Source organism: Tauraco erythrolophus, chromosome 3 (assembly GCF_009769465.1).
Source record: "Tauraco erythrolophus isolate bTauEry1 chromosome 3, bTauEry1.pri, whole genome shotgun sequence".
Classification (NCBI taxonomy): domain Eukaryota; kingdom Metazoa; phylum Chordata; class Aves; order Musophagiformes; family Musophagidae; genus Tauraco; species Tauraco erythrolophus.
The window spans coordinates 48,651,795-48,674,350 of NC_141467.1; the positions used below are offsets into that span (position 1 = coordinate 48,651,795).

Below are 22,556 nucleotides of genomic sequence, written 5' to 3' on the forward strand. Positions count from 1 at the left end.
CAGCCGGCCGGGGCTGCAAACGCTTCGGGGGCGGTTTGGCGGGGACGGACGCGGGTGGTGCCGGGCGCGGGGTCCTTAAGCGTGTAAACGCGTGTGTGTGTGTGTGCGCGATCCCCGGCGGTGCGGGCGCGGGGCGGGGCGGGCCGGGGGCGGTGGGGGAGAGTATAAACGGGGCGGGCGCGGCGGGGCGGGCAGTGTCCTTCCCGGCGGCGGCGGCAACGATGGACAGCGGCGGGCGGCGGCTGCTGGCACTGCTGGCGGCGGCTTCGCTGCTCTGGGCGCCTGGGCAGGGCCAGCCCCGAGGTGAGAGCGGCGGGGGGCGGCTCTCGGGAGAGAGCGGGGGTGAGCACTGCTTGCAGCGCAGTGCGTGCAGAGTTTGTTTGCAGCCGCGTCCCGGGACAGGCTTTCGCCCCCCGCGGGGCTGGGGGAGCCCTGGCGGCGTGCCCCCAGCCCCCGCCGTGCAGCGCCGGTGCGGGGGAGCCGTGCCGCGCCGCGAGGGAAAGCCCCGCGGGGGGAGGTGGGCTGGGGTCCGGCAGCGCTGCCCGCCTCGCTGCCACGCTCTTTCCTGCGCCCACGCTCCTTTATCCCTCATCTCCGCGCCGTGCGGCTGCCCTCCCCCCTTTCCTGGAGCCTTTTCTTCTCCCTCGGCGGCGGGGGCCACTCCGCCCGGCCGCCTCCGGGGCCGCCCACTCCCTTTGTGGGAGCCGAGAGACGCCGTGGAGCGGCAGAAATCCGGGGGAGGGGGTAGCCCCGGAGGCACGGCCTCCGACCCGTTCCCCGGGGCAGGGGGGAGGGCTGGTGGGCGGCCTGGGCCCCCACCGCTGCAGAGCCCCCGGTTCAACCCCTGCCCCGACGGGAATCGGGGCGGGAGCTGGGCAGGAGCCGCAGCCCCCGGGGGTCCTGCTCTGGGGAGGGGTGAGGAGCCGGCGGACCCGAAGGATGCCTCACGCTGTCACTAATGTAAACCAGATTAGGCTATGGGGCGGGAAGGGATCAAAACCACTTTCCAGGCATGAGGCAGAGGCAGCATGAGGATGCGATGAAGATAATTGACGAAAGTTTTCTTCTCTTTCGCCGCACGTGGGGCTGGCGGGTGCCTTGCAGCCGGGATACCGGAGCGCTCTGCGGCGAGTTCTTTGCGGATAACTTGATCGAGCGCATCCTCTTTGTTCTAAGTGCAGTAACTTGTGTTTTCCTGGTGAGCCTGAAGTTAGTGAAGAGCAGTGGATCGCTCTCTCTTGCCGGGTCAATAGTAGTTGACTCTGAGGCGTGTTGGGTTATGAGGGAAAGCACGGGTAGACACCAGGTGCTCTCACCTTTGCCTTGATTCAGCTCCGAGTGGCATCAACAGCAGAATTTCTCCTGGGTGCTGCTCCCTGCACGCTAGTCCCCAGATGCACTAGATCTCTATTAAAAAACAAAAACGGAGAGTGGAAAATGGTTGGGAGGCATATGTTGTGCAGATGCATAACTTAGTTTTCTTTACGGTGAAGTGTGGTGTTCAAGATGGATGTAGTGTGGGAGAACAGCATCTGGATGTTTACACGCCGTGGTAAAGGCTAGTGTGTTTGTTAATATCGTTATGTGTACAAAACTTCATCCTCCAGGTAAGGAGGACAAAATCAAGTCCAAGTAAACTGCTGAGTCCGTATATTTCAGTGTAAATAAATACACTTTGCCTTGGTTGTGAAAAGTCAGTCTTCGAAACGAACAAAAAGCCAGACAAAATGATGCAAAATTTATGTTTCACATTTTGTTTTGGTAAAGTACCATCTTATGCACACCAAATAACCTTAACGCACTAATAACTCCTATTTGAATGCGTATGTTAGCACACAGTTTAAAAAGGTAGGAATTTTCCTAAAGCTGGTCAAATATAGGTGACAAGAATTCATACCTTTTTTCACAGAAATTTGCAATGATCACACTGCAGTAATCTGCTGCAGCTTTTGCAAATAGTTTAGTGCTGATATTCCAGCTTTTATGTAGCAGCTCACATTGTTAGAGGCATCTTGATAAAATGCATATTTTTGTATCAGTGATCAAAGATAGCAGTATGTTTGCTTGCACCTAAACCACCCCTCCTGGGGCTATTTAAATTCGTTTATTAAATGCGTTTTTCTAGTTGAAAGATCAGGTCAGGAGACCATTTTTCCTATTAGATTAATTTGATAGAAATTTTTTTTCTCAGCATGAGAGCCCAGATCATCTGAGGAAGCAGTGAGTATCGCACCCCCTGTGGTGAACTGCCTTACTGAAACCAGAATTCAAGATAACTGATCCTAAAACAATGTGAAGAATGTGATGCAGATTAGAATAGCCACGTTGCTTTTGTAGAAAGTAAACAACTGAAGCTCAAACTTGTAAGCATGGTGATGGTGTAAAAATATAGCTTGTGGTGAGGCTGGGAAGATTTCTCAGAGCTGTTGTAAAAGCGTTGGAGAAGTTTTGGGTAAAAGTATCTTGGCATGCCCATGGAGAGTACCTTGCCAGAACTCTCAGCATTTCTTGTTTTTCTGTTCTGTTCCTGCTTTTGTCCTGTCAGCAGATGAGGAAACTGGAGCATACGATGGTTGCAAGGGTCTGTCAGAAAGCGTTGAAGTCCAATATAAGGAAGAGCAACACAGAATAGTAAAGTCACTGCACTTAACAACTTTGAAGGTTAATGATTGGTTCTTTCAGCCTAAAGATTAGTATCTACTTACCTATAAAATTTAGTTGGCATTTTAACCATAGATGTTTTGTTAAGTGTCCCCATCATGCCGAAAAGCGAGTTGTGTTTTCAGTTGAGTCTTTTGTAATGGAGTTACTCTTCATGAAGCACATATTACTAGTGTTTAGATCCACATAAGAGTTATTTTACAACCTCAAAAGCAAATAGCCATTTCAGAGGCTTATGTAGCAGCTTTGCTCCTCTGGAATGCATTCTTCATTATACCGGAGGTAACAGTGATACAGGCCTACAAAGTAAAAAGGGAAATCAGTTAATGGTTTTGCACAGTATTGCCTGTATTTCATAAATTTGATTCCTCCACTGTCAGGTGACTTTTCTATAATAAAAAAACAAAACACAAACCCTTCTACTGTAAGTGTGCAGTAATGGTAACTTTTAAGGCTGTGGTTGTAGAATAAGTGTTTCCTCAGCTGCATCTCGTCTCAGCTTGTTTTTGTAAGCTGGTGTGCTGTAGTAGCCTGCTCTGTTGTTCCTGCCTGGGGTTTTGGAATCAATAGGTTTTAAGTGCTCTTGCTCAAGGGATAGAATGGCCCCAGGAAGGTGCCTGGGGTGCTCCATCTGGGCAGGGCTGAACGCAGGTCTTTCTCATGCTTGTCATTGGAGTTTCAAACCTAGCATGCATCAAGAATCTGGTTTAGTAGATGTGATTAGGCTATGACTAACACACAAATTATAACATTATGGTCAGCAACCACGTTTTTTTTTCTGGAACATAAGTGATATGGTTTGCTTATAAATGAGATTGTTAGAGCACTTACTCAGGAAGTGGGAGATTTAGGTTAATCTCCTTAGTTTGGGATGGTTTGAACTCACATCTCCAATTTCTGAATAGAGTGCCTTATTACCAAGTTGCTGTGACAGGTAATGCAGGGGAGAGGCAGGCATGTATGAAATCTCTCCAAACCTCTGTTTGAAACTGAGCTACTTACTGTGCAGCCAAGAATGCAAGTTTAAAGGATGTAGAAGGAGAATGGGCAAGAAAAAAGCTAATGCTGTAGTTGGATCTATAGGGCACTCAAAGATGGAAGGATAATCACATTGCAGGCATTCCTGTTTATTTACTTCTGTTGCAAGTAGCAATCAGACATCTAAATCCAGAGGTGGAGGGAGACACTTTTGTTGTACCAGTGTCCACTGTATTTTACCGGGTCACTCAAGCCTGGCACCACTGGGCTGAATGACTGTGCATCCCACTTAGCGGAGAAGGACCTTTTTGGTGCCTAATTCAAGATGATGAGTTCCACCTCAGGTGGTGTGTTTTAATTGTAGGTGTGACAGCATTTGGCAGTAAGCTACTTCAGTCTTTTTTGTTTGTGTTTTTTTTATTTGTTTGTTTATTTTAGATCTGGCCTTTAATCTACAAGCCTAGATAGGGAGATGTTACACTCTTACTTGCCCCACTACAGCCTCATGCATTCAAAGGTGTTTTGTGAGTTGGTATAGTTTCCTCTGACGCTTTTGAAACCAAGAACCAAACTTCCAGAATGTACTTGTATGGCCCTAAAACTTTGAAGAAAGCTTTCTTAAGCTTTCAAGATGAGCTGGACTTTTCATTCTGTAGTGGGTGTGTTGAGTGTGATGGGGGTTATGCGTGAGTATGTGAGGCAGTCTGTGGACCAGCAGCTGGAGTGGATCTGTGGGCCTCAGGGCATCACATGCTCAGATGCCAGCGAAGGAGGAGACCTGGGATCTGTGTATGGTGGTGTTGGAGCCATTACTGGATAGACTGATTGTCCAAGTCCAGCTGCTGAAGCAATCCACATTTACATGTATGTCTGTATATGAATACATGTTTTCCACTTAACAGTCCTTCATCCTAATAGTAGGGAACGGGATGAGACTTGGTGGTGGTTGTGTTTGTGCTTTTCTGTTTTTGTTGATCTATGTGACTGGCCACATGCATACACACGTGTATGTTGTATTATGTGTCTGTGTGGCTATGTACGTGCCTGTTGGAAATACATGCTTAGCTTTACTACTGACGACCTGGTAACATGGAGATGCAGCAGCTGCTTCTGTTGTGCTACAGGACTTGGCACACACCAGCAAAACTGAAGAAGAGCAGCTACAAGTCTGGAGCTCTGGGCTTTCGTTTTCTTTGGCACAGTTTGGCTGTTGAGACCTTAGTGTCATGAACTTTGTTCTACATAGTACTCTGAAGAAGTCAATTTTAGAGGACCTGTCTACCAAGTTACCTCAAACAGAGGCCATATTTCATCTCTCTAAGAATGCTGACTTGTGAGTACCATTGCATTAAAATCATAAGGTTCCCTAAACTCGTATTAAGCAACGCAAATATATTTTAAAATCTGTGTTGAATAGAAACGGGGCTGGATCATATTCAAAGAAATTTGTAGAGCGGAAAGAGTAATGTGAAAGGTAATAGATTTCAACTAAGTGCAAATTTTGATGATGGAGGTCTGACTTGAGGATGGGAGAGATGAATAAAGAACCATGAGAAATTTCAGTTTTTCTGGTGGTCTGCAAAGAAGGTCTTAGCCATTTGTGGGGAAAATGTTGTGATTGGCCTTGATTAGAAAGTCCTAAATTGAAAATCTGCTTTGTGTTTTTTTTTTCCCCATCACTTTTTTAAAAGAAAGTCAGTACTAACAAGCCACAGACTATTTCTTCTTTTCTCAGAGTGCAGAGGTATGTGACAGAGAAAAATCCTGTGAAAGCATTCTAAGTAGACTGAAGATTAAGATAAAAAAACCCCACATTTGTCTGTCATAAATATTTTCTCCGTTCCCTGAGGGTTTAGAAAATGCACCTCTGGAAATTCAGGACTATCAGTGTGTGTTGATCAGTTGTTGGTATTTACAGCAGTCTCACACAGGATCTTCAGGTGGGGTTTGCTGCCTTCTCCTGCATGTATTTTTTTCTGTCCTTCAGGCATCCTTTCCTGACCAACCAGAGGAATAATGTGTTGGAGAAGTTTTGCAACATGGGATCGGTTAGGTCAGCTTGCAGGAATTGATTTGTTAGTTGTCATAAACCTTAGGTGCACATCAATCGGACTTGCCATTATCGGTTTTGGATACTTCAGTGATATCTCAGAGGCTATATATAAAGTACCTCTTGGCATGAGGATGTGGGTACAGCACTCTGGCTTTGAGGTTTTAATGCAAATGTTTCATCTGGTTATGGGTCAAGGCAAAAAAGGTTAAGTATATCTGTGTTTGTTCTTTTGTAGTTACTGCTGCTATTTTAAGGACTTTGTTTTAATAATTTTTTCAGTCATTAAAATCTGTGGGGTTTAGAGGGGAAAAAACTGCTTTTGACCTGATGTATTTATTTTATACACACTTTTGGGTATTAAAAGCTGTACATTACAATTTTACAGGAAAACTAGAAGACTTATTACGTAGTTACAGTAGATATAAATAACAGTCTAAAAATTAGAGAACATAGACGTGTAAGGCTATGAAAATATCAAAGTCTAAGCTTTGGATATCCTTATTATAAAGATACTTAGATGCACAAAATTTAGACTTCCTCTTCTGATGTGAATCAGCAATTCTGATTCTGAGAAGTTTTCCCTCATGTTCCTGGCAGAGCAAAACAGACTTCTAGGATGCTTTGGTTTTACCTGAGAAGCTGATTTTTATTTTTTTTTTAAAGTCTCCCTGGAAAATCATTACTGCTGTAATGGCTGAGTGAGTTCAGAGGGCTATTGGAAGGGAGGAGGGATGCATGGCAGACAGTCTCACCCACTGCCCTTTCCACAAGTGGTCCAACCTTGCAGGCTGTGTAAAGGAGCAGCTAATGTGGGTTGATGGACTGAGTTGGTTTGTCTTGTCTTTTCTGGGCTCTTCCTACCAGGCAAAGCCATGAAGATCCCACTGCTACTTTGCATAGGTAGACTAGATTTCAGCCTTTAGCAATTCCTTCTCTTTTATCATCTTTAACTTGTTAGCTTTGGAAGGTTTTTTAAAAAACTGTCGTTTGATACACTAGTGACTCTATCAGAGATATTCCCTAACCAATTCTTTTTAGATTAATGTTTCAGATTTGAAAGTTGTTTTGCAAGCATAATGTAATTCCTTTCTGTGAGCTCATTTATTGTGCTGTGGGATCCAGCCCTGCTCTTGATTCCCGCATGAGAATAAAGGTTAAAAAGCTGTTTAAGAATTGGAGTCTTCCTGAAGCAGAAACTTTATTTTCCCCTTGGCTCTACTTGCATTTTTACTGCTGTTTTGCTCCAAAATGGCCTTGAATATAGGCCTGTGTACACTGTCTTCTTTAATCATCTTTGTTTAAGCTTTTGTTTGCTGAAGGGGTGAGAGGACAATGTGGAACCTGTATAGGTAATTCAAAACAACTTCTATAGTCTTGATTTGATTATTGGATTATTTTTTTTTTTCTCGTGGACATGATGAAGAAAGAATTTTTTTAATAGCAAAATCCTAGCTCTTTACAAAGCAGTGGCACAAGACAGGCTGACTATAACAAACCTTGAAATTCAACCATTGAGTGTAAATGCAAACTGGAGCTAGCAATGATGCTTGCTTAGATTAGCATTGATAGTTTTAATTCAGTTTTCTGAAAGCACAACTGGCATTTTTCCCTCTGTCACAAAATTCAACCGATCAAAGAAGTATGTAAAGAAACGTTTGTGTGGGAAGAAGAGGAAAAAACCCAGTTGCTACTAGCACTTCAAGTGCAGTTTGATTAGGGACATGGTTTAGTGGTGGACTTGGCAGTATTAGGTTAATGGTTGGACTCTATGATCTTCAAGGTCCCTTCCAACCTAAATGGTTCTATGATTGTGGCGAAATGCCACCCTTTCAGGGAGGACTGGCGCAAGGGTCCGAGTTGTCCATCCTTATCTTTACATGGTGATGTGCTTTTTGGCCCACCAGCTGAAACCTAAATACCACACAGCCTCTTGCTCACCCTCCCCCATCCCCAATGGGATGGGAAAGAGAACTAAAGGGGAAAAGGGAAAGAGACCTGTGGGTTGAGATAAGAACAATTAAATATTACTAATAATGTTTGTATATATTATTATACATAATATATATTCATATAAGTGATACACAGTGTAATTGCTCACCACCCAGTGACCAAAGCCCGTCCTATCCTGGACTAATGATCCTGAAACAGGTAAGTCCTGACATCACAATCCTGGATGAGCTAGAGGCCCAGAGAGAGAGATAGCACTCTAAGAGTGAGAGCCTCCAGAAGAGCAAAAGCCCTTCTTCCTGGTCAGTCTTCACTTTTGTACTAGGCATGATGCTGCATGATATGGATTACTTAATTGACCAATTTGGCCCTCAATCTTAAATCTAAGTCCAAATCATAAGGGCAGTTCTGGACCCTTTGTCCTGGCCATGCTCCCCCCTATTCTGTTATGCTCCTGCACACTGGGAAAACATGGGAAGCTGAAAGGTCCTTACTGTCTCAGTGCCAACTATAAACATCAGTGCGCTATCAACATTCTTCTTATAATGAATCCCAGACTAAAACCGAAACACAAGAGTTCTTCTAGCAGCTGAAAAGAACTAACTCTGTCCCAGCTGAAACCAGGACACATGGGTGCTGGTAGAATGAGCTTTGCAGACATGACACAAGGTGGTGGGTGAGCTGAGTGCCTGGGAGGATGGCAGCCTGGGGAGCCTGCCTGCACCTGGTGCTCCTCTGCCAATCCCTACCCAGGGCAGAGCTACTACCGGGCTGGATGGAGCCTGGCCCATCTTCACTGACCTCTCAGGGTTATCCCAGATCCATCCAGGAGTATCTAGACAGCGAATGAATTGATGGGAGTCTAACACCAGCTGTAGGCCTGTGCTTGAAAAAACAATGAACGGAATTACACCTTCCCTGTTTCTGGCTGTCTTTACAGAAGGGAGAAAACCAGCTCCTGAAGGCTCTTTGCTACTCATAAAACTGCAGAAGAGAGTCCCCTGGCTTTTCTTGTGTAGTTTTCCCTTACAAACGTTTCTCATTCAAATGCATGAATAGCTAAAGTGTGATTTGTTATTCTCCACCATTCATATATTTTACTTGCCTTTACAGTGCTGCCTTTTGTGCATATTTTGCACTGTTGTAAGGGAGGAGGGCAAAAAAGGCTGCTGTGTGCTAATGCCTCTGATGATTAGGTTGTTTCTACTTTATTGGCTGAGAAGGGCTAGATAACAAAAGTTTGAAGTGAAGGTTCTTTGAATTGTCAGGATCTATGGAAACCCTGGTTTAAATTAGAGTTGTGAAACATATGCTGTTGAAATTTCTAGGATTCCTTTTATTTCCTTTAGCCTGTAGAGTCTTTAAAATATGTACTCAATGACTTATTCTAGAAAACATCCTTTAAAATATGCTGAGGAGAGAAAAATTTTGATGACAAAATGAAGGATCAAATGAACTCCACTGGCTTCGGGACAATTGTTGTGAATTTACATTTATGTACAGACAATTGTTCATTTATTCCTTTAGTAGTTGCTAAGCATTGCGTTAGCTTGGTAAGGCTCTTCTGTGATTGCCCAAGTAGTCCCGTTTGCCCTTATGGGGTAATATATCTCACTTAACAGGATTAAGAAAAACATTTTTACAATTAGAAAGCAAATCTGCCATGTATCTAGAACTCCATGATTTGCAAGTAAAACGGGGTATTTTTAAGGCCTATTTTTTGGGTATTAACAGTAAATATCACTAGAAGTTGATCAGAATCTTAGAAACCATAATTTTTTTTTGCTAATGCAAAAATGTGAGCTTGTTACTGAGATGGACTTCAGAACTAATCATGAATTTTAAGCTAAAATTTACAGAAATCAGTCCTTCTAAGCCTTATTCCAATTTGTCTTCCTTGAAGTAGGTTTACAGTGTGTCTGCCAAAGTCCTCCAGAGCAAGTTTATCATTGCTAAAGGCATGCAGCAAATGCAAATACTAGAGTCAAATGCTCTTTACTTGAGAGTAGTCACACAACGGACAGCTTAGTTTCTTGCGTATTGGATAATACTGTAATGGGGACGTTTCTAATTAAATAAATGATTCTGCAAAGTATGGCGCAGGTTTTCTGCGATGTGGAGGAGGCTGCCCTTTGCAATGAGAAAGGGATGTATGAGGCTGGACAGGGAACCTCAAGATGAATTGCTGATGACTAAAGGGGAATAGATCTTTCCATAGTGATGAGTGATAGTATATTATCCAAAGGCAGCAATGAAGCAGTAAGTACAAATCATGACAGCTGGTGGATGTCTGTATTCAGGGTGTATCTTAGAATGAATCAGAGGTTGCCACACTGACGCTTAGCTCCAGTGATACGTCATCTCACTCAGACTTTTTGCTGTGGGTACTTGAAGTGAGGATCTGCTATTGCTGTGCTGCCACAGCTAATAGTGGTAATTGAAAAAGGCAAGTTTGGATGTCTCTGCTAGGCTGAAAATCCTGCTGTAGCAATAGGAAAAGGGGGTAAGAAGGGGCTTCTCAGTGGTTCAGAGGCAGAGAAAAAGGTCAGGATCTTTGCTCCAAAGAAAACCCCGTCTGTATACTACATGGTATTGACTGATGACACGGTCTCTCTTTCTAAAACTTGAGCAGCCCTCCTCAACTTTTTTGTTCTTAAGGACGATGAGAAATACATGCTGCCCACTCTGCAGCTCTACCTATAAAATGGCTGCATTTCCCATGGCAATCAGCAAAAATATTTGGGGTGTTTCAGAGTAGGATCCAAAATGTGCCTTGCAGGTTTTTTTAGTGTCATGGTAGCATTGCTGAATTTTAAATTAAATGACTCTAACTCTCAGTCCTGGACTTCAGGCTGTTAGAATTTTCTTTAAAAATTGCCCTTTGAGTTGGAGTGCATTGTTCTTGTTTTCAGGCCAGAAGCAAAATACTTTCAGGACACATGATTAAAATTCCATGCAGATGGCTGAGTTATTGAGCATTGATGGCAAGACAGAAGAGAACTTTTAAAAAAGTTTTCAATATTTGGTTGTTTTTTTTCCCTCCTTCTTTATTTTTGTGTCCTTTAAAATTACACTTTTTCAGAAATTTATCCTGTGTGACACAAACGCCATTGATTTTCATGAAGGTATTTACTGTAAAAAAAGTATTTGAAACATAGAAAATGTGCGTCAGGTGACTTGCTATTAATGTTTTTAACACGGTGTTGTGAGATGTGCCCTATACATTTGTTAGCCTGTGAGGCTAGAGACCCGCAGATGTAAGTAACAAAAAGCATGGTGAATTTTACTTTGTTGCCTAGAGTAAACTCCCTCGGAAAAAAGTAGCAGGATATGTTTTACTTTTTGCAAAGAGCAGAAAGCCACCTCTATAGCATGTTGAACAGCTGGTTATAACTGAAAAAAACCTGCAGAGGTTATTTCCCAACTAACCACTTCAATCAGAGATGGGAAATCTTGTCAGTAGAGATAAGGGAGTGATCAGGTTTTGCATGTCCTCTGTGTTACACAGTTGCAAATCCTCTCCATTCGAGCTGGAGGATATGCACTCCTTTCTACCCGGGAAGATCTGGCTGTGATACAGGGCTGTAGGTGCCCTCATAATGGCTTTGTGCCTGCTGGAATGAAAACGTTTTTTTCTATGCCTGAAAAAAACACATGGCTGTAAAATAGGAGAGCTGGTAGTTTGGAGGTGCGAAAACTCTTCAACTTGCAATAGCTTTTGTTTGTTAATGGAAAAATTCCACTTATTTTGAATAGAGACTTGACTAAGGTAGCTGCAATTTGCAATATTAAGATAGTGCATGCATATTAGGAAAGTGAAAAAAATACCACGTCTGAATTTTGTTTTTATATAAGGCTGGTGAATAACAAGCCTTATATAAACAAGCCTTAAATGAACGAAGTGAAAAACACATTTTAGAGTTCCTTTGTAGTGCAGCTTCTTGCTGTAAGGCTTGGTTTATGATCACAAGGAGATACCAGCTGCCTCAAGGAGTTGTTCTTTATGTTTACATGGGAAAAATAGGAACATTTTGTTTGGTTGTGATACTGAGTCACAGTACAGCTATGACGGAGACTGCTAAATCTTTAAGATTTGTTTTAAGCTCAGGTCTCTTAGATTTTGCAAGTGTTGAACATAAATTTAGAATCAGGAGAGAGCTAATAGCAATTTGGTTCATAACTTCATATTTATTTTAATAAATGAGTCTGTGTGAAGCCTAAAGCTGCACGTTTATGCATGCAAATTTAATTAGGATTAAACCCAGACAGGATTTTCATTTACTAGGAAGACTGTTCCCTCAGATTGAAAACTGATGACAGGAAAGAAGCTCAGGGTGAGCCATTATGTGTTGAGGTACTCATAGTAAAAGGTGAGGATGAGGAAAGCTACTTTAGATCCAACATCAGTAGGAACAAAAACGTTCTGCCTTTTTGATACTGGGACACATCATGACAAGTGACTGAGATCTCTAGTCTTTGACATGCCAGTCACATGGCCAGTGCTGCTGTCATGTTGATCTAAGCTAGTGTTGTGTTTTAGGCTGCATATAAGCAAAACTGACAAGATGCTGAAACATTTAATAGCTGTGGCTTATATTTACTTCAGGTTTGAGTGAAAATTGTTCCCAAGATTAAGATGACTTCAGGAAAAAAACCTAGTGTAATGCTAAAAGAAAGAACAATCCGCAAACCAACAAACAATGATGTAGACTCCTCAACATGTGGAAAAAGCTTTGGGTGAACAAGAAAGAACTAATTTCATGGTCTAGCAGGTTTGTTGTTCCTTGGCAGTCTGCCCATCTGTCAACTTTTGACTCTTTTGCTTTGGTGTAAATGCTATGACAATTTCTGGGCAGACGCTTGAACAGGCCAACACCACACAAAAAAATCAATACTTGCAGGACATGACTTGATGAAAGAAATATTGATTATACTTTGAAAATGTATGGTTTATAAGGAATACTCACAATTTACCCACCTCTTATATCCAGTTGTTCTGTCTGATGCTGAGAACTAGCATGAAAGCTAGTTTCTTTTCTTCTTATTGCCCCTTAGTTTATTCTGATTGAAAGAAAGCAGCAAGTTACTGCCAGTGTTGAAGGTATTGGAAATTGCTGCAATAACACTTTTCGATGCCTTTTTTTCTTTTATGCCCAGGAACTGGAACTTAGTGAGGTTTTTTTTGCCTTATATCCCTGAAATTTTTGAAGGACCAAGCTATAATGCTAGAAAACACATTCGGGGCTGTGATGTAAGCTATTAAACCTATTGTATTTACTAATGTTTTATATTCTCTTGAAATATTCAGCTGAAGGCTGTCAAGAGTGATGTGCACTCATTTGGGAAACAAGGTAACTAACTCATTTATAGGAATCTCTGGATGGGACTGAAAATCAGTTGCTCAAGCTTCCTCAGTGTTAAGAATTTGCACACTGACCCATATCTGTTAAAATAGCTTGTTAACATGTAGCTTCATAATCTAAAGGATATTGTTTTAGTGTTAGTACTCAGTCTGAACTAGTATCTAACTCATCCATGATGTTAAAACCTCAATACTTTGTCAAAGAAAACATTAGTTACTGTATAATGAACAGAGGTGACAAGCTTCAGTTTCTTGTGCAGCTTTATGCTATGAAGACAGGCTGATGAGAGAGTTGGGGCTGCTCAGCCTGGAGAAGAGAAGGCTCTGGGGTGATCTTACAGCAACCTTCCAATACGTGAAGGGGGCCTACATGAAAGCTGGAGAGGGACTTTTTACAAGGGCGTGTAGTGATAGGACAAAGGGCAATGGATTTAAACTGAAAGAGGGCAGATTTAGATTTGATATAAGGAAGAAATTTTCCAGTCAGACGGTGGTAAGGCACTGGAACAGGTTGCCCAGAGAAGTTGTGGATGCCCCATCCCTGGAAGTGTTCAAGGCCAGGTTGGATGAGGTTTTGGGCAACCTGGTATAGTGGAGGATTTTCCTGCCCATGGCAGGGGTGTTGGAACTAGATGATCTTTGAGGTTCCTTCCAACCCTAACCATTCTATGATTCTATGATTTATTAGCTTTCTTTTTTTCTACACATTTAATCTGGAAGTCTGTTTTTGTTATAGTCATTTTTCAATGAGTTTAACTTCCTAATTTGAACTCTATCCTTGCAATACCGCATATTGTGAAATTTAGCATCTTGCTATTAAGACTTATTTGGGATGTAATGCTTTTTTCTTCTCTTCCTTTATGCTTAGTTTTCCATTGTCTTTTATATTTATTATGCTGCTTCTTACACTTTGAAATTTAAAATTTTCTTAGGGTTCAGGTTTTCTGCCCAAACACTTGTTCAAATTTTCTGCTACATTCTGGCCATCAATGTGGCAGTTTGCTGGTGTCTGAGAATTTGAAAGAAGATGTGCAAGATATGCCAGACTGTTGCTCCTTAACATTCACAAACTATATGGAGGAAACCAGTGAGGGGAGAATAGTACAACTGATATTCATTCCTGAGTAAGCAAACTTTTGCCTTCTGTATTTCCAGTCTGAATTTGAGAGAATGCATCTTTATTAATTTGCAGTGTTATACTACTTTCCAATAGATTTCTGAGCATTGGTTGTTAGTTAGCACATCATCTAGCCCAAGGCAGGCCACAGTAGGTAAATGCCCATTGCTGCAGTACCGTGTCTTCATTAAGGCTCTTATTAATAATGCTGAATGCACATAAGCAACGGCAGAAAATATTTGTCAGGGTAGCCTTTTGTCACTTGGACAGAGGAAAGGGCAGGGTTTGGCCTTGTGTAGCTTGTTTATGCTCTTACAGCTTGCAGGGTTCAAGCAGAATGGTTTTGGTCACTTTAATTGCTGTCATGGGTTTTTTATTGTTCTTCTGGTGCTCCAGTTGGATCGTTTAAGTGTGATTTGCAAAAGCTTTACAGAATCAGAGCTGTAAAATAATCAGCAGATTGTTCTGAAAGCAAGTGTTTGAGTGTTCAGCAAATGTCTGCAAAGTGATCTGTTTTACAGATAACCTGAGCTCATCCCAGGGCCTGATGTGGAGTGTGCTTCTTTCTTGACTGACCAGGCTGCAGTACAAAAGAAAAAGGTCTTTTATTTAATGTACTGTGCAAAGCAAATCGGACTATAGTGCCTTGAAAAGAAAGCAAAACTTGTTCTCTGGTGTGTTAAGAAAACTGTCAAGAATTTGAGAAATTATTCTACTCCAATGAGTGCTGATGAGGTCTGAGGAGCTGCACTGTTGGGAAGATGCAAACTGCCAAGAATTCAGAAGGATAAGAGGTTTAGAAAATTAACTGTGGAAAGATTGAAAGGGTTGTTGATCTAGTCTGGAAAAGAGAAAAGAGTGTGTGATAACAGCCTTTCAGGTAATCAAAAGCTGTAATCAAGATCATGAATGCCACGAAGAGGACATCAACATGTACCTTGTGAAGTGATAAAGCACCAGAGTGGACTTGTCTGTTTTGTGGAATATCCCTCATTGGAAACTTTTGAGAGCAGAGTAGAAAAACATTACTGTGTTCTTATATTGAAAACTGATTGAATTAAATAAACATTATCTTCTTCAGCTAGTATTCTGTGATTAACATAGTCAGCTTTGCTCTACAGTATGAGAAGAAATAGAGAACAGGTTTTAGGAGAAGATAGTGGTCTGTCATGGTAGTGAGGTTTCATTTTAATCTCAAGTAGTTTAATCATTGCAAATTAAAGTTTGCAGAGGTTTTGCTAATAGAACCGTGCCCCTTAGCTCCTGTAAACTTTGCGTTGTGGTAGCAGAAATTCTTCTCTCTGTAGGGATACAGAAAAATGAGTGATCGGTTTTCAGAATGATTTCTAACTAATGGCTTGCTGCCTAAGCCTATTGTGTAAATTGTAGTGAAGCTTTCAGCTGTTCAAATGGGTCGATGGCTGCTGCTAATGCATATTTTTAGGCAACATCTCCACAAAATGGATTATAAGACAGGTTAGGTGTTATGCCACATACTCCTTGCTGACCCTAAGGACAAGGAATTAGTGCCTTAATTCCTGCAGTTAGAAGTTAGGGATTTTGGCCCATTTACTTTAAGGAAATCAGCCTGGATTTTCATTGTGATTACAGGATAGGATTCTGATGAAAGTGCATAGAAAAGGTTAAGCCAGGGACATTCACTGATGAAATAAAATGAGGGTAAATCTATTAAGCAGGCAAGAAATCTGAACTCAAGATGGATTGTTCCAGGGCTTTACTTTAATAAACTCGTTTAGTCCAAAACTTGAGTAAGAGAATAACTAAAACAAATCTGTGCTATTGAAAATGAGAATGTTATAAAGAATGTGACCTCAACTTCCGCAGTGTAATACTATTACATATTTTATACATTCTAATATTCTGTGACATTTTATTACATTTTGTCCTTAGCACTTCATGTTGTCCTGAAGTACTTCAAACTATTCTGAACAACTGTTACTGTGTCCTCTGTAAATGTTTTCAGTTAACGGAGAATCTATTGCTTATGAGCAAACTTCAACATTGCCTGCTTGTTATGAACCACTGATTGCTTTACATTTTTAAAAATGCTAACTTGCAAATGACATTCAAGTATTTCTGTGTTCGGAGAAATGACACAATAAGAAGCTCATTGTTAACTGCACACATCAGCTTTTTATGCTTTTTAAGTCACATCTACTTTGTTCACTTGCAAATTACTTCTTTATTACCCTCAGCACAAAAAAGCCAAAATACTTGGGCAAAAATGAAGCTGTTGCTTTGCTGAATGCCTCAGTAGAGTTGTTCACTGAAGTCTAGTTGGGAGTCTTCATTGTATACTGATGAACAATCCAGAAAATGTTATGTCACCTTCTGGACTCAGTTCTTGGCATAATAATAATAATCTCTTGTCTTCATTTCCCATCAGTTTTTTTGTCTTCTGATTTCTGGAAAAAACAAAACAAAACCAAACAACAAAAAAATCACCTACCTAATTTACTCAGCTTTCTGGAACTATCAGACAGATGAGTAAATCTGAATTCAGAGGGAAACTGTTTTAAATGTAGCCTTTCTGTAAGAAGTTTTGCCATCCTTTCTGTGTAGTTCAGGATACTATAAAGTATTGTCATCGTTATTGTGCTTATTGAACATATTTGCTGGCATAGTGAAGCCTATGTAAAGCAGAATTCTCATACTTATCCTTCTGTCTGTACAACTGTGTTTGTAAAAGAAATTAATTTATTCAGCTATCATCCGCTAGGAAGATTATTATTCTGAGGAGTGTTTCCCTTTGTAAATGTCATCTGTGAAGAAATAGTTTCACCCTGCCTGCCAGTCATATTGTGAGAATCCATACAGTCAAACGTGGTCAAAAACACAGACAATGCATGGATTTTGCTGAAATCCACTTTTCCTCCGCCTGAAACACAGTTATGAAAGACTATTAATTTCCTGAGTGAAAAAAAATTAATTGGGAATGGAATTAGGGCTTCTTTCAAACCTAGCTGTACAGAATGTAGCCAGGGGTCCTAAACTGAGAATATTTTTTAAAGATAAGCAAGGGAATAAATATATCTTAAAAGCCTTTGATAAATGGAAGAGAAGGATCACACCTGGATGTGTTTCCTGTATTTTCATTAGTGATGTGTATGCGCTGTGGTCTGAGCATGTAGAGTAAGTGTAATGTCTTTAGAGTGCACTGATGCTTCAGTACATGGGAAGACTATCTGAGCTAGACAAAACATTCAACAAGTCCAGGATGTGTCAAATCCACTGTGCAAATACTATGGAGTTGATCTGCTCATGTGTAGTGAATCAGGTGTATCCAGAATGTATCAACAGATGTGCATTGGTCATGGTTGAAGCTGCCAAATGTGCACCCAGTTGGAGTTATCAGAACCCTGGAAATGTCCCAGGTTGTTGAAATTTTTCTTGGAGAAAACTTCAGGGTTGCTTGGTAGTCTATACCTATATCAAAATCAATTAGCTGAAAAAAACTACTTGTAAAACAACAAAGAGTTGAGTCTCCAGGGAAGATGATGGTACTTATCTCTACCAACAAGGAGCTTGTGACGACTTTTGTAGGCCCTAGTTTCAAGTAGAGTAGTTCTTGAAGAGGTATAGAACATAGGATCAGGCATACCTTCCACAATAGAGGCGTAGCTGTCCTGGCTGTAGACATCTTTTCCTTATGCAGTGATGTATCTCAGTCCATGATGAATTTGTGTGAATTGTCGAGACTTTGGATTCACCTCAACAAGCTGCATGTTCCAACTATACTCATTCATTCTGAAGGATTAGAGTCGACAGGTGTATTGAAGCACATAAAGTAGAAGTTGACTACCTCATCTGCCTAAAAGCTCTTCACCTGTCTTACTTTTCCCTGGCGTACTGCATGCTGACCACCTCTTTAACTATCATTCAAATACATTGCAACTGGCTTTGTTATGAACAAGTCTTTCACCTGACTTTTGGTGAAACATTAATACTATGTCCACCACAAGCTCTGCCTGCTGAGCTGTGCGTACAACGAATACATCTAACCTTTGGATTCTTCCGTCTTGTCATTACTTTCAGAATTGAACTTTGTGGAGTGTGAACGTGACAAACTCTGCCACATCAACATTGCAGACCACCTTGTTAGGGATTTGATTCCCTCTGCTTTCTCTCAGCTTGGGGCATTTTGCCCCTGTAGGAATGCTCTAAATGACATAATTCTGACAGTACCCACTCAGGTTTTCAATTTCCCTGTAGTGAGTTTTAGTCATGTATCTGGCTAAAACCAAGTTCTTACAAATGAGAGCAACTTGCTTGAACAATTCATGAAAACATTGTGCACCACTTTTGTGCTGAGCTGTAGTACATCAGTTGTTATTTTTTTCTTAAGCAAATTAGCATCTGTATACAATTAATTTTCTGGTATTGGGCAGTGTATGACTCTGGTTTGGGGTAAACAGGCAGCTGAGTAGCTGGAAAAATCAAGTTAAAGAGTTTACCTTCCCCTGAAAAGAGCCAACCAGCAGTTAGAAGCAGATTAGTTTAATTTAAAAATTCTTCTCCCTTTTCTATAGACCACCATAGTCTCTTGCAAAATGCGAAACAGTAATTCCCAAGCAGAGATGGGCTCAATAGTAAAAAGATGAAGTAGCAAGTACTTTTGTGCAAAGTTGGCTGCAGGGTATTTTAACAAATGGAATATAGTCAATCAAACTAGATTGACGAGCTGAGAAGTCTACTAGTGAACTCTCTACAGATCCATATGGATCTTTTGCCATCCATCGGAAATTTCTCAGGAGTCATTCAAAGCCTATTTGCTGTGATTGTCTAATGTGACAATGGAGCCTGACAGCTCAGCAGTGAAACAGTGAGGATTTTGTATGTAGCGCTGGCCTTCCTTTGCAGTAGGAATAAGTATGATAAATTCAAGTCAATCAATCATTTGTGCTGGACTTTAGATAGCAAACTGTGAAAAATACATCAGTATCTTTAAGAATGCAAACATGATTGGCTAAAGTTCAGTTTAATGACGTGGTGACTTCTGCCAGATTTTTTTGTCTGTTATGGCCACTTGGATTTTATAGCAGAGAATCACAGAATATTAGGGATTGGAAGGGACCTCAAAGGATCATCTAGATCAGATCGCACAAGAACGTGTCCAGGCGGGTTTTGAACATCTCCAGAGAAGGAGACTCCACAACCTCTCTGGGCAGCCTGTTCCAGTGTTCTGTTACCCTTACTGGGAAGAAGTTCTTCCTCATGTTTAAGTAGAACTGCCTATGTTCCAGCTTATATCCATTTCCCCTTGTCCTATCATTGGATGCCACTGAGAAGAGCCTGGCTCCATCCTCATGACAGTCACCCTTTACACATTTATAAACATTAATGAGGTCCCCCCTCAGTCTTCTCTCCAAGCTCAAGAGACCCAGCTCCCTCAGCCTTTCCTCATAAGGGAGATGCTCCACTCCCTTAATCATCTTTGTGGCCCTGCCACAGGCCACACCCCAGGATGCCATTGGCCTTCTTGGCCACAAGGGCACATTGCTGGCTCATGGTCATCCTGCTGTCCACCAGGACCCCCAGGTCCCTTTCCTCTGTGCTGTTCCCCAACAGTTCAGTCCCCAACTTGTACTGGGACATGGGGTTGTTCTTACCCAGATGCAAGACTCTACACTTGCCCTTGTTGTATTTCATTAAATTTCTCCCTGCCCAACTCTCTAGCCTGTCCAGTTCTCTCTGAATGGCAGCACAGCCTTCAGGTGTCAGCCACTCCTCCCAGTTTAGTGTCATCAGCAAACTTGCTGACCATGCACTCTATCCCCTCATCCAAGTCATTGATGAATATGTTGAACAATACAGGTCTCAGTACTGACCCTTGAGGGACTCCATTGGATACAGGCCTCCACCTGGACTCTGTCCCATTGACCACTGCTCTCTGGCTTCTATCCTTCAGCCAGTTCACAGTCCACCTCACTATCCGATCATCCAGACCACACTTCCTCAGTTTAGCTGTGAGGATGCTGTGGGAGACTATGTCAAATGCTTTACTGAAGTCAAGATAGACCACGTCCACTGCTCTACCGTCATCTACCCACTGGGTGTTGTCCTCATAAAAGGCTATCAGGTTTGTCAAGCACGACTTCTCCTTAGTGAAGCCATGTTGACTGTCCCTAATGACCCTCTTATCCTTGATACGCCTAGAGACAGCACCAAGGATAAGTTGTTCCATTATCTTTCCAGGGATGGAGGTGAGGCTGACTGGTCTATAGTTACCTGGCTCTTCCTTCTTGCCCTTTTTGAAGACCAGAGTGACATTTGCTTTCCTCCAATCCTCAGGCACGTCTCCCGTTCCCCACAATTTAGCAAAGATGATGGTGAGTGGCCTGGCAATGACATCCGCCAGCTCCCTCAGCACCCGCGGGTGCATCCCATCAGGACCCATGGACTTATGGATGGCCAGGTTGCATAACTGGTCCCTAACCAAGTCTTCATCAACCAGGCTAGACTCCTCCTCTATCCTGACTTCCTCAGGAGCCTCAGGGTTCTGGGGCTCATCAAGATAGCCTCCAGCAGTATAGACTGAGGCAAAGAAGGCATTCAGTAACTCTGCCTTCTTATTATCCTCTGTCACCAGGGCACCCTCCTCATTCACCAGTGGGCCTACATTGCCTCTAGTGTTAGTTTTATCTGCAATGTATTTGAAGAAACCCTTTCTGTATGATGGCAGTCACCTATTTATCTGTAAATGACTCATTTAAGTGACTGATTCTGTGGTTGCTCATCTTTATCATGCCTACCTCTTCCGAAGAGAGATAAAGATATGTTTTACCAGATGGTCTTATTCTTCTCTTTGGTTCTGTTTGGTTGTTTGTTTTTGGTTGGGTTTTTCTGAAGATGCTAAATGACTCAAGAGGAACAATATTTTGTAAAGATGCTACTCATTAAATTCACCTTTTTTGCACTTTGTTTATTGCAGATACTTAATGTTTCTTACTAAATCAGCTCCTATTCTATTTTCAGTCTCCACTGAAATCAGTGGCTGCACCTCTGTAGATTGCCTTAAAATTTGATTGTGTTAAAAAGAATCAGAAGTGAACATAATCAGCTAGGATTTGAAGAGATGTGGTACCTTGCAGAATGAAGTTAACAACCTCTTGGTTTTTATTTGAATCCTGGGGCAAAACTGCAGTGCAACTCAGCTGGATTGAAACGTCCTTTCTTCTTATCTCTGTGGGACCCGGAAAACTCATGAGACCCTAAGGTTACCATACTGTTATTCATTTTGTTATCAATCAGCAGATTTATTAAAAGTCAGTGAGGTGCTTCATGACGAGCAGACAAAAGAGCTGAGTCCAGGGTGAATGCTATGGTGACTTGTGCTTTGGGTTTTGGAGTTAAGCTTGGCCAGCAAAGCATTTGCCATCAGCGCTTTTCTTCACTTTGCTATTCCTTTGGCACAAATCCACTGGCTGAAGGTTATTGTAGGCAAATTATGTCACTGTAAGAAATGACCCTGGAAAGAAATGTCAGGTGTAATGCAAGTGCAGGTAATGAATGACCTGGGAAGTAATGGGTAGCTCTTGAAGACTGGCTGATTGATGCCTATGTGAACAGTAATGAATACTGAATACAGAAGATTTTTATGTCATTGGAGACTAATGTAAAAGAGGGTACCCTCTTCCATCATTGAGGTTTCTTGTCCAGTAGGAAAATGGAGGGCAGCATTTCTGCTTTGCCTTCAACTTTGGGTCTGGATTAATACTGTACTCATAGTGCATGAAGTGAGAGAAGAGTGTGCAGAAAGCATGTTACTGGCAGAAGAGCCTTATCAAAGCAGTCGATAGTATGTCTCCAGCATCCTCGTCTGCGTCAAATTTAGGTATAATGAGAACAAGGCATCTGTCCTAGTCTAGATTTAACTTAAGTGAAGTCAAGATTAAAAAAATTAAAAAGCTCCATCTCCTTCCTGTTAAGTTTTGAGTATAGTACAATTGAAAACATACTATTGGTTATTCATACTGTGGTGCCGAGGGTTAGGATTTAGCTACCTTTTCAATAGCTGAAGTCAAGGCTTAAATAGCACTGAAACTTTTCTTGAGGCTTTCAGGGTCATACAATTACTGGGCAGGTTGACACTTTAAATGAAAGGAATATTGAATTTTACCTCTCTGAGATGAACAACTAAGAAAATCAAAATATTAATATTACAATCTTTTATGGTATAAAAGCATTCATATAGTTTTTACTGGTCAAAAAGGTATAAATTTTCACAAATACGACTGGATTTTTTTGTATTCAGAATTCCTTATAACAGAAGAAAAATAATAAAAACCCTTTCAGAAGTGTGATTTTAATATCTCACTATTGCAACAGTAGCAATTCTTGTAGGACTCTTAATATGCCATACCACAGCTCTGGCTTTGATTTCAGTCCATTGTGTTTAATCTTTAAATGTAAGACTT

At 41.5% G+C, this 22,556-nt stretch overlaps 1 protein-coding gene across 1 annotated transcript in view; it reads left to right on the forward strand.

Moving 5' to 3' along the window:
- The first annotated feature begins 221 nt into the window (after nucleotides 1-221).
- LAMA1 (laminin subunit alpha 1) overlaps nucleotides 222-22,556 on the forward strand; it is a 113,657-nt gene continuing 91,322 nt past the window's right edge. The window contains 1 exon segment of the mRNA XM_086609297.1: nucleotides 222-303. Within this exon segment, the coding sequence (XP_086465423.1) occupies nucleotides 222-303 (82 nt within the window).